The 17800-nt window shown below is 37.6% G+C and overlaps 1 protein-coding gene across 1 annotated transcript in view; it reads left to right on the top strand.

Moving 5' to 3' along the window:
- mus201 (rad2 superfamily protein mus201) overlaps nucleotides 1-17800 on the top strand; it is a 296493-nt gene that overhangs the window by 249451 nt on the left and 29242 nt on the right. Inside the window, exon 9 of the mRNA XM_090412474.1 lies at nucleotides 10590-10734. Coding sequence (XP_090268600.1) covers nucleotides 10590-10734 — 145 coding nt within the window. The remainder of the gene's footprint in view (nucleotides 1-10589; nucleotides 10735-17800) is intronic.

A 17800-nucleotide genomic window follows, 5' to 3' on the forward strand; every position in this document is an offset into this window, starting at 1 on the left:
CTGGATAATGGGTTTACAGTGATTCTACTGAACCTTGCTAAGGCCTCTGACAGGATACCACATGGAATTCTAATCAGTAAATTGCAGCATATGTGGATGGATATAGGGTTGGTGAGATGGATAGGAGGGTGGTTGACAGAGAGACATCAGAGAGTGGTTTATTCAGGAGTAGAGTCCACAAGATGGCCTGTGACTAGTAGTGTACCACAAGGATCTGTTCTTGGACCACTGCTGTTTAATTTGTTGATATAGGAAAGGATCTGAGAGGAACAGTTCATTTGTTTGCAGATGATGCAAAGTTGGGTAGGGCAATAGTGAATGCAGATGATGTCAAAATTTTGCAAGATGATTTGGATAGATTGGAGGTCTGGGCTAAGGAGAATGGATGTCAATTTAATGTGGCAAAATATAAGGTTATACATTTTGGGGTGAAAAGATTAGCAGCAGTTTACTACATTGGTGTAACTGTACTCCAGGAAATTGATGAGGCACGAGATTTAGGAGTGTTGGTGGATAAGGAGTTGAAGTTTAGGGGGACACATTGCAAAAGTGGCCAAATCAGCTCATCAAATCACTTGGTTGCTGAAGAATACGTTGACAAGCAGGTTATTGTTCCTCTGTATCGAGCCTTGATAAGACCCCATCTGTTCCCAAATTTGGTCACCTAGGTTTCTTCTTGATGGAGAGAAGGTTGAGAGGATCTAGAGGCAAGTGACCAAGATGATAGCAGGTCTGTGGAATGAACCTTATGAGAACAAGTTGAGGATTTGTGGGTTACAAAAATTGGTTGATAGATGGAGGTTGGGAGATATGATTGAGACATTCAAATTACTGAAGGGTTTCTATAAAATTAATTCAGAAGATATTTTTGAGAACAGGGCTGGTTGTGGGAGGACTAGGGGACATCCATGGAAACTGGGCAAAAGTGTGGTTAGTAAAGGTGTTAGAGCTAGGTTCTTTACTTTTAGAGTGGTGAATGAGTGGAATGGGCTGCCAGAGTCTGTGGTGGATGCTGTGACAGTGAATGAGTTTAAGGCGAGGTATGATAGATACTGTATGAATGTCAAATAGTTGTGATGAATATGATTTGGGGCCTCCCTCGATGAGTCTAATGACTCCCTGGAGTTGCTTGTAATAATAATAATAATAATAATATTATTATTATTATATTTTCAACATATCTACAGTGGTTATGCACTGGATATTATAGTAATGTGCATCCTACAAAAGAAAAAAAAAACTTGCAATTTTAAGCAAAAGACAAGAAAAGGCAAGGCGAAGTGACCCTGCTAAAATATCATTGGATATAAATTTTGGATACTAAAAAAGGACTCGCATTCAGAAACCAAGTAATGCAATTTAACATCATTTGTTGCTCATAAAAACAACAACAACAAAAAAAAAAAAAATCGTGTTAAAACTGAAATGTGACAATCCATATAATGGTATTTTGCAAGGAAAGAAAGCAAAAGGTCCATATTTATTTCAATAAATGTTATTTTAAAAATATATATATTTGGCATAATATTTTTAATGTAAACAAGCATTTGAAAATTAATGAAAAAAAATTGCTTCTATATTGTCTGTAAAGTGAAAGAACATAAAGTTGTCTTGTTCCATTGTAGTGATTTGAAGAATAAACGACAGCAAATTTACTACTACTAAATAGATTCATTGTAAAGGCTGATCTGTGGTCATTTCAGGATCGAATATTTATTTTTGCATATTTGAAATTCGTTTTTATTTTTTATGAAGAGACACAATAAATAAATTATGCAGCAAAAGAAAAGGTCAGATATCGTAGGACAAGTAAAGGAAATTCCAAGTAGCACAGTACACATAAAGACAAGTGGTACAAAGGTCGCTCCACCAAGGTTAATCCGCTAAAGGCTCTAAAATCGCCGTTAAGGGATTAAATGCAGAGGTGGATAATTACATGATAAAAGGTAGAATGCCGATAAAGTTTTGATCCATGAAAATGTTCTGGCTATTTCATCCACCTCGGCCAGTAATTCCTTCTTGAATGTTAGTTACTACAGACCACAAGAATTTGCCAAAGTTCAACTTATACTGAGATCACTTGACCATCAGTTCCACCAGCATTTGACTTCCATGGTGTAACCTAGTTAGATACTACAAATTGAGCATATGCCACACTTGCACATATTATGAAACTTCATTCTATATCTATAAAAGTTTGATTTGGTGGTTGGTGTGTTATCGATTAATACAAAATATGAGGAAAGGACGGAATACAACGGTATTAATCTATTCCTTTCGGCTCATACTTATAGGATCACCTTTATAAATGACTTTATTATTTATACAACGGTATTAATCTATTCCTTTAGGCTCATACTTATAGGCTCACCTTTATAAATGACTTTAGTCAAGACCCATGGATTCACAGAATTCATTGTGGGAGGGCCATCCTAGAAAACACAGTCCATCATGCCACTGCTTAAACTCATTTACCATTCATGCTCTCACTACCTCATCAGTTAATGCATTCCACAATCCAACCATTCTCCATGCAAAAAACCTAATTTTCACTGTCCTATTCAGCACTTCCATTCATAACTTCCAGAGATGGCTCCTTGTCTTCACTCCTTTCCTTGTTCCATCCTATGAAAGATCTACCCCAGTGTGGACCCTGTGACTACCTCTGAACAGTTAAAATGTTGCAATCATATCACCTCTCCTTCTATCAGATTTTTCCATCGGCATGTCCTCAGCCTGTCCTTATAACTAATGTTGTACAGTCTTGATATAATTTTTATCTGTCTCTGCAACCTCTCTGAGGTTAATTTATCCCTTTCAAATCCCAGTGACCAAACCTGACCCCAGTAATTCAGATGTGGTGAGATCAGGATTTTATACAATCCAAATGCAATTATTCTGTCTCTGTTGGTCAGCATCATTCTCAGTATTAGTGTACTTAAATGTTCAGTTTGTAATTGTTTGTACTTTTTTTTATAGTTATACTCCCTAATACTTATTTAGCGTTTATTTTTTTTAACATTAATTAGCGACACTATTTTGAATAATGGCGGCAGGGCAGTAAAAATTGCAAATGGCATATCGCCAAGTTCCCCCCCCCCTCATTTAAGGACTCCATTTTGCACAATATCATACAGGATTTTGTAGCATGCGGGATATCGGGAATGTATGCATCCCAGCGATTGTATATGTGGCAGGAGAGAGAGGAGGAAAACGTATATGTGCAAAATGCAGGCAATGGGAGGAAGTTGATGATTTAGAAATGACCATAACTGACCTCGTTGAGTCAGAGATGGGAGATTCTCCACTTAGAGAAATGACTGTATGATAGAGGGCGAGAGAAGTATGAATAAAATAATAAGAGTGGGGAGTATGGAAAGGTTGAATGATTCTGAAGTTTTAGGAGATGATTTCAATTGGGAGGATGAATAGCAAACAAGAATGGCTGACTTACAGAGAGAGAGAGATAGATGAACTGAAAGAGCAGGTGGAATGTCTGGGGAATGAGAAGAGAAGTGTGAAAGATGAGATTAGGCGAATGTAAGAGACAAATGCAAGGCAAATCAGAGGAGGAGTGAGAGAGTTATGGGAATGGCAGAAGAAGAGAGAATAGGAACAGTATAAGAGAGGGAATGGGAGAGAGTTATGGGAGTGATAGAAGAGGAGAGAATGGGAACAGTAGAAGAGAGAGAATGAGAGAGAGAGTTGTATGAACGATAGGTGAGGTGAGAATAGGAAAAGTGGAAGGGAGGGAATGAGTGTCACATATAGGAATGATAGAAGAGGAAAGAATGGAAACAGCTGGAGAGAGGAAATGAGAGGAATGCAAGGGAGCACAGTGACAAGGGATAGAATGATGTCAGGAAGGCAGGTAAGTAGGGGAGCACACACAGAGAAAGTGTTACAGGAGAGAGAGAGAGAGTGAGGGATGCATGTGAGCATTCGAGGAATAGGGTGGTAAGAGGTGTAATGTATGCGGACTCAATGATCCATGGTGTTCAAGATAGGATGCGTGAGGAGTGTTTGCCAGGAGGAATGATAGAAAGTGTGGCTGTGGCAATTAAGAGAGGTGAAAGGGTGGATGAGATGATTGCGATGGTAGGAAAAAATGACTTCAGTGGTAATGTAAGTAGGGCAGCGAGAGATATGAGGTTCTTGCTTGAGGGTGTACAAAAGAAGACAGAGAGAGGAAAGATAGTGTATGTATCCTAGGTATGATAGTGACGAGCTGAGGAGAAGAGCGGTGATATTGAATGGCATAATAGCGAAAATGTGTCAGAAGAGAGGATTGGAATATGTGGATGCTTGGAGTGTGATTGAGAACAGAGGGGAATTGTATGCGAGAGACTGCTTGCATTTGATTGAGGAAAGATGTAGGCATCTGGAGAGATTGCTGTTCTCAATGAGTCAGAGTGTCCCAGTGTGGATGGTAGCAGTGGTGGCCTCTTGTGGGAATGGGTACTTTGGAGAAGGGGGGACGACATCAGGTAACGCTGAGCCCAGTGGATTCTAGAAACAGTGCCATTTTTATGTTGTATACTAATGCCAGGAGTAGTCAGTATAAGGGAGAGGAATTGATGGCACCGATAGCATCAGCCTGGCCAAAGATTTTTCGGATCACCGAGACGTGGTTGACAGAAGAGGATATAATAACAGGAATAGAAGTTGCTGGGTACAGCATTTTTTGGCAGGATAGGAAGGGAAAGCATGGTGGTGGAGTATTGCTTATGATAAGTGACGACCTATGTCCTCTAAGAATGGAGGCTTTGGAAGGTTGTGACACTAATGATTTTGAAAGCATATGGTGTGAGGCGGAGGTGGGCAAGACAAGATATTTAGTGGGGTGTTGCTACAGACCAAGGAGCACAGATGGTGGGGACCAGGAGATGTCGAGCGTGGCAAGTGCAAGAAGAATGATTGTTATGGGAGATTTTAACTACAGCAGTATAAATTTGGGAGAGTAAGATGCATGTAGCAATAAGGGAATGGAATTTCTAGAATTCTTGAGGGACAAATATCTTAGGCAACATCTAACAGAGGGAACAAGAGGTTCAAGAGTTTTGGTTTTGGATATAGCATCAGTAGAGTTGATAATAACTGAGATGTCTCCCACCAGTTGGAGAGAGTGACCATATGGTTTTGACTTGGAAAATGAATAGACATGCAGGAGTATCAAAAAGACGGGAACGTATGTGGAATTTTAAAGCAGGTGATTATAATAGTCAGACGTCAACTTGGAGAAGTTTCATGGAGGGAGGAAGTGGAAGGCCGTGATATCATTAGTATTGGGAAATTGTGAAGAAATATTTGGAATAAAGTGGATGACAAACAATATTAAACAGGAACTGCATGCAAAAAAGAGGCTATGGAAGAGATATAAGGAGACAGGTGAAGAACAGATGCATGAAGAATATAAGACAGAGGCCAGGAGAGTGACTAGTATGGTAAGGAAGGCGAAACTGGAATATAGGCCCATAGATCCAAGGCAAATCCTAGGGAATTTTTTAGCTATGTGGCCAGTAGGAGGAGAAATGACTGTGAAAGAATGACATTATGGGATAAAAATGGGAATAGAGTGACTGATGCAGAGGACATAGTGGAATTGCTCAATGAACACTTTATTGGAGTATTTCATCCTGGAGGAGTCGATTTGAATACTAGAGGGATACGGCAGGTTCAAGGTTTAGAGGTGCAGGAGGAGAGTGTGTTCCAACTACTGAGTACTCTGGATGTCAGTAAAGCTGTGGGACTGGATGGTATTTCACCACGTGTTTTGAGAGAATGTGCTAGGGAACTGACAGTGCCTTTGACCTGGCTTTTCAATGAAAGTCTAGCTGCAGGAAAGGTACCCATAGAATGGAAGGAAGGTAAGATAGTGCCATTGCATAAGGGCAGTAGCAGACTGGAAATGTCTAATTATAGGCCAGTTTGTGTGTCATCAGTAGTTAGTAAGATCTTGGAGAAAGTAGTGATGGACCATATACAGCATTGGGCAGATGAGGGTAATGTTTTCTTGGATTTGTTAAGGGGCGCTCTTACTTTAGTATTATGATTGCCTTTTATAATTAAGTGACAACAGCAGTTGATGAGGGAAAGACATATACTGCCATTTTCCTAGACTTAGAAAAGGCATTTGACAGGGTTCCACATGATAAGCTGATATTCACGTTGCAGAATATGGTCTGGATGTCAGATTGGTCAACTGGATTCAGGATTGGCTGTCCAATACATATCAGAGAGTTGTGTATGGGGGAGCAATATCAAAGAGGCAGAAGGTTACAAGTGGGGTTCCACACGGCTCAGTACTGGGACCTATATTGCTTAACCTTTATATCAGTGACATTGTCCATGGATTACAAGGGGAAAGGTTATTAGTAATAGTCAGATGTGGTAGTCCTGCAAGAGGATTTGAATAAGCTAGATAGATGGGCAAATGAATGGGGTGTCAGTTTAATGCGGCAAAATGTAAGGTCTTGAGGTTTGGGACACATCAATGGGACACTGCATACTCTGTGGGAGGAAGTAGGGGAGACAAGAGATCTGGGGTTGATGATTGAGCCTGAAATTTAGGGGACATTATTGCAAAGGTAGTGAAGGTAACATAGAGGATTGCTGCAATAATGAGAAGGATACTGACCTGCAGAGATAAAAGGGTTATATTCCGTTCTATAAGACTCTGGTCAGACCACACTATTGTTCTCAGTTCTGGTCTCCAGGATATGAAGGGGATAAATTAACTGTGGAAAGGGTACAAAGGCAGATAATAAAGATGGTGTCAGGACTGTACATGTTAGTTATGAGGATCAGCTGAGGGAGTGTGGACTGCAGAGTTTAGTGGATAGAAGAAGGAGAGGTAATATGATTAAGACTTTTAAACTGTTTGGAGGTGGTTATGGGATTAACACTGGGGAGTTCTTTCACTTGGTTGAACAGCGGGAAGGAGTAATGACAAGGGACCATCCCTGGAAGTTACGAAAGGAAACTGTGAGAAAGAGGGTGAGGAGTGGTTTCTTTGCATGGAGGGTGGTTGAACCATGGAATGCATTGCCTGATAGAGTGGTGAGAGTGAGAACGGTCAATGCCTTTAAGGAGTGGTATGATAGACTTTGCGTTTCCTACGAGGGATCTCCCTCGATGAATCTTGATAGACTTGTGTTTCTTAGAAAGGACCTCCCATGATGAGTCTTTTGACTCCATGGAGGCCTGAATTATAATAATAATAAACAATAATAATCTTCTGGGCTCCCCTCACTACCTGTGCAATATTTAGTAGAAATGGCTACTAAACTTTGAGTTTCTGTCAATCATCATGGCAAGGTCCCTGGATTCCTCCTCTTCCTCTAATACAGTTCTAATACATTGTTGGGTGGCTTAATACACTATACTTACAGTGTATTCAGCCACCCATGTATGTATCCCAAACTTCAAGACCTTGCATTTAGTTGCATTAAACTGTTGGGAATTACATTAACACTTTAGGAAGATTATTCAAATCTTCCTAAAGTGTGACACACTGCCACTATTATTAAAATAATAACCGTTCCCAGCTTTGCATAATGGCAAGCAACCGAATACCCCCCCCCTTGCAATTCATTGATCCTGTGGTTAGCATAAAGGTTAAACAATATTAGTTCCAGTACTCAGCCCTGGTGTAACCCTACTTCTGCTTCACCGATATCTCTCAGACAGCTAATCCCCAACCCAGTTCACTAACCTGATATCTAAATTCGTTTGTTGTAACTTGAATATCAGTCTGTCATGTGGTACCCTGTGAAATGCCTTTGTAAAATCAAAAATAAATAAATAAAATAAAAGACAGCATATGCCTTTCCCTCATCAACCACACTTTTTATTTTATTAAAAAAGACAATCAGAGTACTAAAACATTTCTTAAGAGCACTCCTTAAGAAATCCATGCTGACCCTCATATGAAGGTGGTCTGAAATGTTCTTGGCCTCAATCATAGATGGCAACACTATCAGCAAGATTTTTTTTTTCTGAGTTGGTACATCTGTCATAAGCATCCATGAGAAATTGCAAGTCATTCTATCAAGTAGTTTGTTTGATACAGTTGTCTTAAGCAAAAGTGTTGTTTGTCTTTATCCCTTGAAATGGATAAATTGAGTATCATGCTATAAAATTCTTTGTAAAAGAAAGTTTAACATGAAAAGAAATTCATTCGAAGTGTTCATAAAAGTTTATGGGCACTCTTCTCCTTCGTTTTCGACAATTAAGAAATGGGCTGCCGAGTTTAAACGTGGCTGTACCAGCTATGAAGATGATCCACGTGAAGGACGTCCAAAAAGTGTAACAACACCAGAAATCATTGATCAAGTGCGTAATATGGTATTGGATGACTGGCAAGTCAGAGTGCATGAAATTGCTGAGACTTTAGGCATTTCAAAAGAACGTGTATGATATATTTTGCGTGAAGAATTGCAAATGAAAAAGCTTTGCGCAAGACGGGTGCCATGCTTGCTCACAGCAGATCAAAAACGTACTCGCTTGAAATTCTCTGAACAGTGCATGGAGCATTTTAACAAGAATAAAATCTGATTTTGTGCCTCGATTTATTACTATGGATGAGACTTGGATTCACCATTACACACACAGAATCCAAACAGCATTCAAAACAGTGGACAGAAGCCGGTTGTTCAGCACCCAAGAAGATAAAGCCAGTTCCATCAGCAGGAAAGATCATGGCACCGGTGTTTTGGGATGCTAAAGGCATCCCAAAACACCTTGAAAACCTTAATTATCTTGAAAAGGGTAAAACAATAACCGTGGAATATTGTTCTGATCTTTTAATCAGACTAGACAAAAAAATTCGTGAGAAAAGACCCGGTTTGCAGAAGAAAAAAAATCACCTTTCATCAGGACAGTGCACCTGCCCACAAAAGTGTTTTGGCAATGGGAAAATTAAGGGATCTGCACTATGATTTGTTGGAACATCCACCCTATTCCCCAGATTTGGCTCCCCCTGACTTCTCTCTCTTCCCAAAAAGAAAACTCTTCCTCGCTGCTCAGCGTTTTTCTTCGAATCAAAGGTGATTGCACTGTAGAAGGGTATTTTGCAGATATTACTGAGTACTCACAGGGAAAGGATAATGGTGCTGGAGCATCGCTGGAAGAAATGTATTAGTCTTAAGGAGATTATGCTGAAAAATAAAACTAATTTTGAAATTATAAATTCATTTTTTCATTGTTAGGCCAAGAATTTTTCAGACCACACTTGTAGATAACATTACTCTTGTCTGCCAAGGATAATGTTATCTTACCAACTTCAAAAAAAATACAAACTGGTCAATACTTTGCCACTTATTCTACCACCACTGTTATGCAATGGCATGCCTTGTTCACCTTTTCCATAGCCTGACTTATCATGGTTCAAAAACCAAGTGAACAGATTTGGCAATTCCTTAGAACATTATTCTCTTGAAGCACATGGTGAAATTGCTTCTGGTCCCATTGTCTTATTGACATCCAAAGTACATAGCATTTGATGAAACACACACTCTGTTTATGCACTTCTCAACCTTGAACCATCCTTAACCCTCTAGTAATAGAACCTACATTTCCAGGATGAAATACCTTAATAAATTATCATTAAACAACACCATTATGTGTTATGCATTAGTCACGCTACTTCCATTTTCATCAAACATCGTCATTCTTCCACAATCATTCTACTTCTGCTGGTCATATAATGAAAGAATTGCTTTGGGTTTTCCTTGGATTTCAGGGCTAATCTCATCTCATATACCAGTTTTGCCTTCTTTGTCCAATTCTTATATTCCTAATGCAACTGCTCTCCTCCCTTTTCCTTAAGCTTTCTTACCTCATTTTCATCTGTAAGTCCTGTATGATATTGTTAGTCATCCACTTTACACCAAATTGTTTTGTTCTCTTTTGTACTCAAGATATACAGTTTACTCTTGCTGCTAATAAATGTTTCTCCACTAGTTCCTGTGCACTTGTGATATCTCACCCTTCTAATTCTTCCATCCATGGAACTGCCCCAGGCTGTTTTCTGAGATTATTATAATCACATGCATTATAATGTGATAAATTACACATAAATTACTTTTTTCCTTGATGTCTTCATCTTGGGAGTCAGGATCACATGGTCCAACGCTCTACCGGGGGGGATAACATCCCAGTTAAAATCTCCCATAATGACTTAACTCAAGGTGAGTTAGAAAATCTCATACACTTGTGACAATTTTTTTCCCCTTTTAGAAACTAGCATTTTCTCTTTACAAAATAGACAAGCTAACTAGGGAACACACAATAATTTGGCTCCCATCTTAGCCAAAATAAGATTTATGAATATGATTACTTGACTGTCATAACATGTCGTTAGGATTAAATGTTGGTTGTGTGATTGTCTTTAAATACTTTTTTGCATACATAATAAATGAATTATGGGTTTTTCTTCTCAACAAAATTTCTCATGTTTGTTTGTGTGAATCATGAAATGTACTTCTAAATAATGCAACTTATTCATCTATCTGATATGGATCTCTTATGATATATTAATTACAAATCATGACAAAATTCTGCTGTTATAATAATTTTTGTTGTTGTAGGTCTGAATCGCCAAAAATTAATATGTTTTGCTATGTTGACTGGCTCAGATTACACAAATGGTATAGAAGATGTAGGACCAGTAACTGCAATGGAAATTTTAAGTGAATTTCAGTCAGATGGCATTGAATCCCTCAATCTATTCAGGTAAAGATTTACATTCCAATTAGGAATTCATATTTTACAGAAAAATGTTTTAACTTATATGTCTACAAAGAATAAAATATACCAGTATTCTGTTGTGTGCATGTCTAAGGCATTGGCTTTTATGGCCAAAAATTTTCTTCCTTATCTGAATAAGCACACATCCATGGCTCGAGTGGAATATGCAATCTAGCCTGATTTCAGGCTGAATCTTTTCTTTTTGTAAGAAAGGGTCACAGCTTACATTCTGTCAGAATATCACTCAATATTTTTGCAAACATATAATAAATCAAATATAGAATATGTTGATAACATTTGTAAAATATTTTTATTCTACCAACTTTTATTTGCAGCCTGCATTTTTAATTATCTTCGAAACCACTTAGCAACAATGCTATCTGTATCCAGACTTGGTGGTGGGGGGGAGATGAATCTTATAAAAGCTTGTGATAAAATGCAAAATACAAAAATAATTGGTGATATTGCTTGCATTTTCGTATAATATTTTTTATTATATAGTAAGTGATTTTTATTATTATTATTATTATTATATAATAAGTGTTTTTGATAGCTTAGTGTACCTGCATGATTGTTGGTCTTTGTAAATTTGTCATTGTTATTATTGACGGCATCTTTATGTGGAATCTGGAGACTCATCGAGGGAGACCCAAATCAACCATCATACACACAAATCCTATCATACCTCTCCTTGAATCCATTCACTGTCAGGCAACTCACAACCAATTCTGGCAATCCATTCCACTCACTCACTACTCTCCACACAAAAAATTTCATCTGCACCTCCCCCCCCTTACTAACCACACTCACAATTTCCACCGATGCTCCCTAGTTCTCTATTTGTCATATATTGAAATATTTCACCTGCATCAGTTCTATAAAACCTCTTTAATATCTTAAAATTTACTATCATGTCTCCTTTTTTTCACCTATCAACTAAACTTTGTAACCCACAAACCCTCAACCTATCCTCGTAGAGAGTATTCCATAGACCTGTTACCATCTTGGTCACTCATCTGTAAATCTTTTTGACCACCTCCTAGTCCCCAAGAAACCCAATTCTGTGTGCAGTAGTCAAGATGTCGAATCATAGCCTTATAAAGAGGAAAAATAACTTCCTTATCCTTAGTTGTTAGCATGTTTTTCAACAACCAAGCTATTTTACCAACTTTTGCAATATGCCCTCTGAACTCCTTGTCCACCATTATCTCTAAGTCGCTAGTCTCATCAATTTCCTGCAAACCAATACCATCGATATTCTTATTATTATTTGATAACCTCCATAGAGTAACAGACTCATTGTGGGAGACCCACTCAACCAGCAACATGCCTATCATAATTGAGCTTTGAAGTTATTTACACTTTCCGCACTCAAAACGCTCAAGCAATCCATTTCATTCATAACTCTCCACATAAAAAATCTACTCCTCACTCACTTCTTCACCACATCCTTATAAATCTTCCAGAGATGGCCCCTCATTCCTCCCATCTTAATATCCTCTCTTTGTATAATTTCTTCTGTATTAATCTGTTCACTTAACTCACTTAAAGGTCTCTATCATATCTCTTCTTTCCCTCCTATCCACCAACCTCTGTAATCCACATTCTCTCAAACACTCTTCATAACCAACACTCCAGAGGCCTGATATCACTTCAGTTATTCATCTTTGGACCCTCTCTAGTGTCCAAATTAACATCACAATGAAAACTAGGTGACCAAATCTGAGTACAATAGTCCATATGTGGTCTAAACAATGCCTTATATAGATGCACCACCACCCACTTATATCTATATGCCAATGTACTTTTTATCATAGCAGTCTTTGCAACACATGCGATATGCCCTAGGAACTTCAGTCCCCTGTCCATCATCACTCCAAGATCCTGAATCTCATCCACTTCCTGAAGTACAGCTCCACCAATACAGTATGTAGCCTTATGTCTCTGTATTCCAAAGTGTAACACCTTGCATTTATTGACATTAGAACTGCAAACCTACCCATTTGTCCAATCTAAAAGCCTATTGAAATCATCCTGTACAGAATTAATATCAGCACTACTCCTGATAATTCTACTTATTTTGCTAATACCTTGCATTTATTGGCATTAAAATGCAACCCCACTCATTTGTCCAAGCTAAAAGCCTATTGAAAACTTCCTGTAATTAACATCAGCACTACTCCTGATAATTCTACCTAATTTTGCATCATTGGCAAACATTTGAAGAAGATCCCCAGTCAATCCACAAGAAATATCATTAACAAGCAAGTTAAACAGTAGGGGCCCAAGAACAGAACCCTGAGGCATGCCACTGGTCACCTTCCTTTTCTGAGACACAGCTCCATCATACAAAACTTTCTGGTATCAATCAGAGAGCCATTCTCTGATCCTAACCAGAGGATAGAAATAGTATATTATCTATTTCTGTCCTCTGCAGCTTGTAAACCAACTTATCATAATAAATTCTGGTTTGAAGATACATTGTGGTTGGTCGGTGAATTTAGTACTCTTGTAAAATTGGTGATTTTTGTCTGTTTTATTGTGTTTTTTCTTTAGGAAATTAGTGTTTCATTGTATATTAGTGTAGATTTTAGTGTATTTAATATTTTATAACATATTTTTATTAAGTTATTTCAACAATAAGTATAAATTTAAAATGGCACCAAAAACGCACAAGAAAAGTAATGCTAAAAACAGCATCGCAGGCGAGAAGACTAGCCCTGCTAACAAGGTTATTGCAGTTGTGGAGGAAGTTAATGAAAATGAATTAACCTCGAAAATACAAAATTGAAGCAGATCATCAGAGAAACAACATGGGAATCACAAAAACTCAAGAGGAGTTTTTGTGATTCCCATGTTAAGCAGCAAAATTAATATTATTATTAATTTTGCTGCTTAATATTAAGCAGCAAAATAAAAAAATAACATTAATATTATTGTTATTTTTATTAAGCAGCAAAATAAAAAATAACAAAGCACGGAAACAGATAAGTCAGGAAATAACAGAAATCAATTAAGTGACATTGTTAGTAAAAAGAAAGAATAAGATGATATAAACTGGGTGTAATAGATTGGAGATTTTTGATACAGAATCTTAGTGTACTAGTTTTGCCATCTGACTGGTGACATCATCTGGGCAAGATAACAAAACAGCTTAAAGAACAAAAACAAGCTTAAATTACAACTAATACATAATTGAAGGATGAAAAATATTAAATTCATATGAACCATTACATGAACAGGTGGAGCGTGTATGTTGGCAGTTGGTCAGTCATCGTTTAGCAGGTGTATCCTATAATTGGCTACGAAGTTGAACTCTGATGTGATGCACCTGATAAACAATGGCTGACCAACTGCCAACATACATGCTCCACCCATTCGTGTAACGGTTCATATGAATTTGATATTTTTCATCCTTCGGTTATGTATTAGTTGTAATTTAAGCTTGTTTTTGTTCTTTAAGCTGTTTTGTATAGAATTATCTTGCCCAGATGAAGCCACCAGTCAGATGGCAAAACTAGTAGGCTAACATTCTATATCAAAAATCTCTGACCTATTAAACCCAGTTTATATCATCTTATAATTTACATTGATCGAAAAGAAAAAAAAAAAAAAAAAGTTGGACTGCTAATAGAATCTACGAGGATCTGAGTGGACATTCATTTTGTGAAGCTTGGGTAGGCCATAAATTCTAGGAGGTCTAGCGTGGTATGTCTTGAGTTTTTTAATTGTTTCTTCATCAAAGGAGGAGGTTTCATCAAGTAACTTATTTAATTTCCGGAGTCGACGTTTCGTAGGATCATAATCCAGTTTGGCGTAAGTATTACGATCGCGGAGTAATAAATTCATTTTTCGGTTATATGAATTGGTATCAAGAACCACAGTGGTATTTTCCTTTGTCAGCTCTGGTAATGATTATGTTTTTATTACATTTTAAGGAGGTAAGAGCTTTCAATTCCGATGGTGAGATATTTAAGTCCGAAGGTTTGGCATCATAGATTATTTTTGCTACCTCGAAACAAAGTCTGTTGGCTTCATTAAAAAACTCAAGACATCCCTTGCTAGACCTCCTAGAATTTATGGCCTAGCCAAGCTTCACAAAATTAATGTTCCATTCAGACCCGTCATAGATTCTATTAGCAGTCCGACTTACAAGTTATCAAGATTCTTATCTAACCTTCTCCGTCCTCACATAGGCCACTCAGCCTCTTCAATCAAAAATCCCACAGAGTTTCACGTAAAAATAAAAGACATCATCATCATCAAATTCCTGCCATGTACCCTCAAGGGGTGTACAGGATATGACAGTACTACATGAAAAAATTACATCATTACTAGCTTCCTATCTACAATTTTCCTCCAAATCAGTCTGTTACTTGTTAAGACTCCAATGTTATCAGATCTTATATTTCTATCATCTAAGGCATTTTGTACCGTATCAATCCACCTACATCTTGGTCTTCCTCAGGGTCGTTTTGCTGCCAACCTGGCAGAGAACACTTGTTTTGCTAATCTTTCTTCGCCCATTCTGTTTAAGTGACCATACCACCTGAGATTAGCTCTGCTAACGAATTCCTGGATGTTGACAATGTCAAGTTCTTTCCTAATATCCTCGTTTTTAATATGATATTGCCATTGATGCCATCTGTTCACACCTATAATCTTTCTCAGGACTATCATATCTGCGGTCACTAGTCTTTGGTCAAGTGTTTTACTTCTGTCCCAGCTCTCAGATCCATAAGTTAAAACTGGTTTGAACACTGTCTTGTATACAGCTAATTCAGTGTTCCGACTAATTTCTCTCTTATTCCATATAAATTTATTCAATTGACTTCCCACCATACCAGCTTTGCTGATTCTGTTGTCTATTTCTATATTTAATTTACTGTCTTCAGTAAAAATCGTGCCTAAGTAGCTGAAATGTTTCACTTGTTCCACAGGTTCTCCATTCACAACACAGTTGACATTTTCAATGATTCTGCCTATTTTCATTTTCTTTGTCTTTTTATTGCTGACCTTCATACCATATCTATTACAACAGTTATTCAATTTAGTCAGAGAATCTTGCAGACTTGTAGCGGATTTATTTAGAAGAATAACATCATCCACATAAAGCAAAGAGCTGACATTAGCATCTCCAATTTTGATATCATGTTTAATACCACTTTCCTTCATAATGTGATCCATATAGATAATGAATAACAGAGGGGATAATGTACATCCTTGTCTGACACCAGATTTAACATTAAACCATCTTCCTGTACTTCCTTCAATTCTAACTGCTGACTTACAACTCAAATAAAGGCTAAGTATTGCTTGATATAATTTCCCATTGGCATCATATAACTGTAGCATATTGAATAGCTTCTCTCTTGGCACCTTGTCATATGCCTTTTCCAAATCGACAAAACTTAAATACAGATCTTTGTTATATTCCCATGCTTTCTCGACTATTTGTTTTAAAGTGAAGATCTGATCCTGACAGCCTCTATTTGGCCTGAATCCAGCTTGTTCTTCACGAAGCTTTTCTTCCACAATTCTTTTCAACCGTTTCTCAAGTATACTAGCATAGATCATGCCAGGAACACTCAGTAGGGAAATACCTCTGTAATTCTCACATTCAGTTTTATTTCCCTTTTTATATATGGGTACTATGAGAGCTCTACTCCAATCATCAGGAATTCGTCCCTCTGTCCAGGCTTTCTGAACTATGCAGTGCAGCCACTGTAAGACTCTTATACCACCATACTTCAGCATTTCTGGTCGAATATCATTCATCTATTCCTGCTTCTTTTCCACATTTCAAGCATTTGATGGCTTTTTCTACTTCAAGCATGGATATGTATTCCTGACTGCATGCCTGGTCAGTGTTTTTTACCACTGTGCTGTTATCACTGCTTGTTTCATTTAGCAGTTTTTCAAAGTAATTACTCCATACTTCAAGGATATCTTTTTCTCCCATTTTCATGTTACCTTTATCATCTCTAACTCCTATTACAGCACTATTTCCCCCATTCCTAAGCTTCTTCAACAACCTCCAGAATATTTTGTCACCTTCTTGATATTTATTTTCTATATTCTTGCCAAACTCCTCCCATTACTTTTGTTTAGCTAGTTTTTCACAGTGTTTAGCATTCTTGCATTTGTCTCTGTATTCTCTAAGAGCACAAGCTGACTTATTTAACAGGAACTTTTGATATGCTTTCTTCTTTTCCTTCACTGCCTTTTTAACTTCCTGTGTCCACCAGGGAGTTCTGATTTTTTTATCCTTGCAGACAACTTCACCACATGCCTCTCTAGCTGAATCAATCAGGGTTTTCTTCAAGACTTGCCACTGAATCTCCAAGTTTTGGTTCCTGTTCTCAAACTCTCATTTTTTCTTCAATAAACTTTGTGTATTTTAGTCTACAGTTCACATCTGAGAGCTGCTCAACTTTTATTTGCTTTAAAACTTTCTTACATGTTATTCTTTTCAATATGAAATTCAATTTTATCCTGCTCAAGACTAAATAGTGATCACTTCCAATTTCAAATCCTCTGTACACTCTGGTGTCCTGCACCAGGGAGAAAATCACTATCAACAATAACATAGTAAATGAGACTTTCTTATTCCTTGCCTCTTCTCGCCATGTGAATTTGTGCACATTTTTATGTTGGAACATGTTGTTAGTAATAACCAGTCAATGTCCTGAGCAGAAATCCAACAGATATTTGCCATTATTATTAGCTTTGCTCTTTTCTCAAAATTTTCCCAAAATATTTTTGTATGTCTCACAATCATTTCCTACTCTGCTATTTAGATCCCCAACGAGGACCAACTTTTCCTTTTTCATTGTGTCAGTTGCTTTTTCTAAAGCCTCAAAAAATTCCTCCACTTCTACCTTAGTAGAATCTTCTGTGGGACCATAGGCACAAAAAAGTCTCATTGTCCAGTTCCCCATTCTGCTATTTGCCCACATCACTCTACTTGAGACTGCCTGCCATTGAATAAGATTAGCCTCGTATTTTGTGTTGAATACTATGGCTACTCCTTCTTTTCCTTGATTGCCAT

This window comes from Typopeltis vanoorti, chromosome 22 (assembly GCF_054136105.1).
Source record: "Typopeltis vanoorti isolate ZY-2024b chromosome 22, IOZ_Tvanoo_1.0, whole genome shotgun sequence".
NCBI lineage: Eukaryota > Metazoa > Arthropoda > Arachnida > Uropygi > Thelyphonidae > Typopeltis > Typopeltis vanoorti.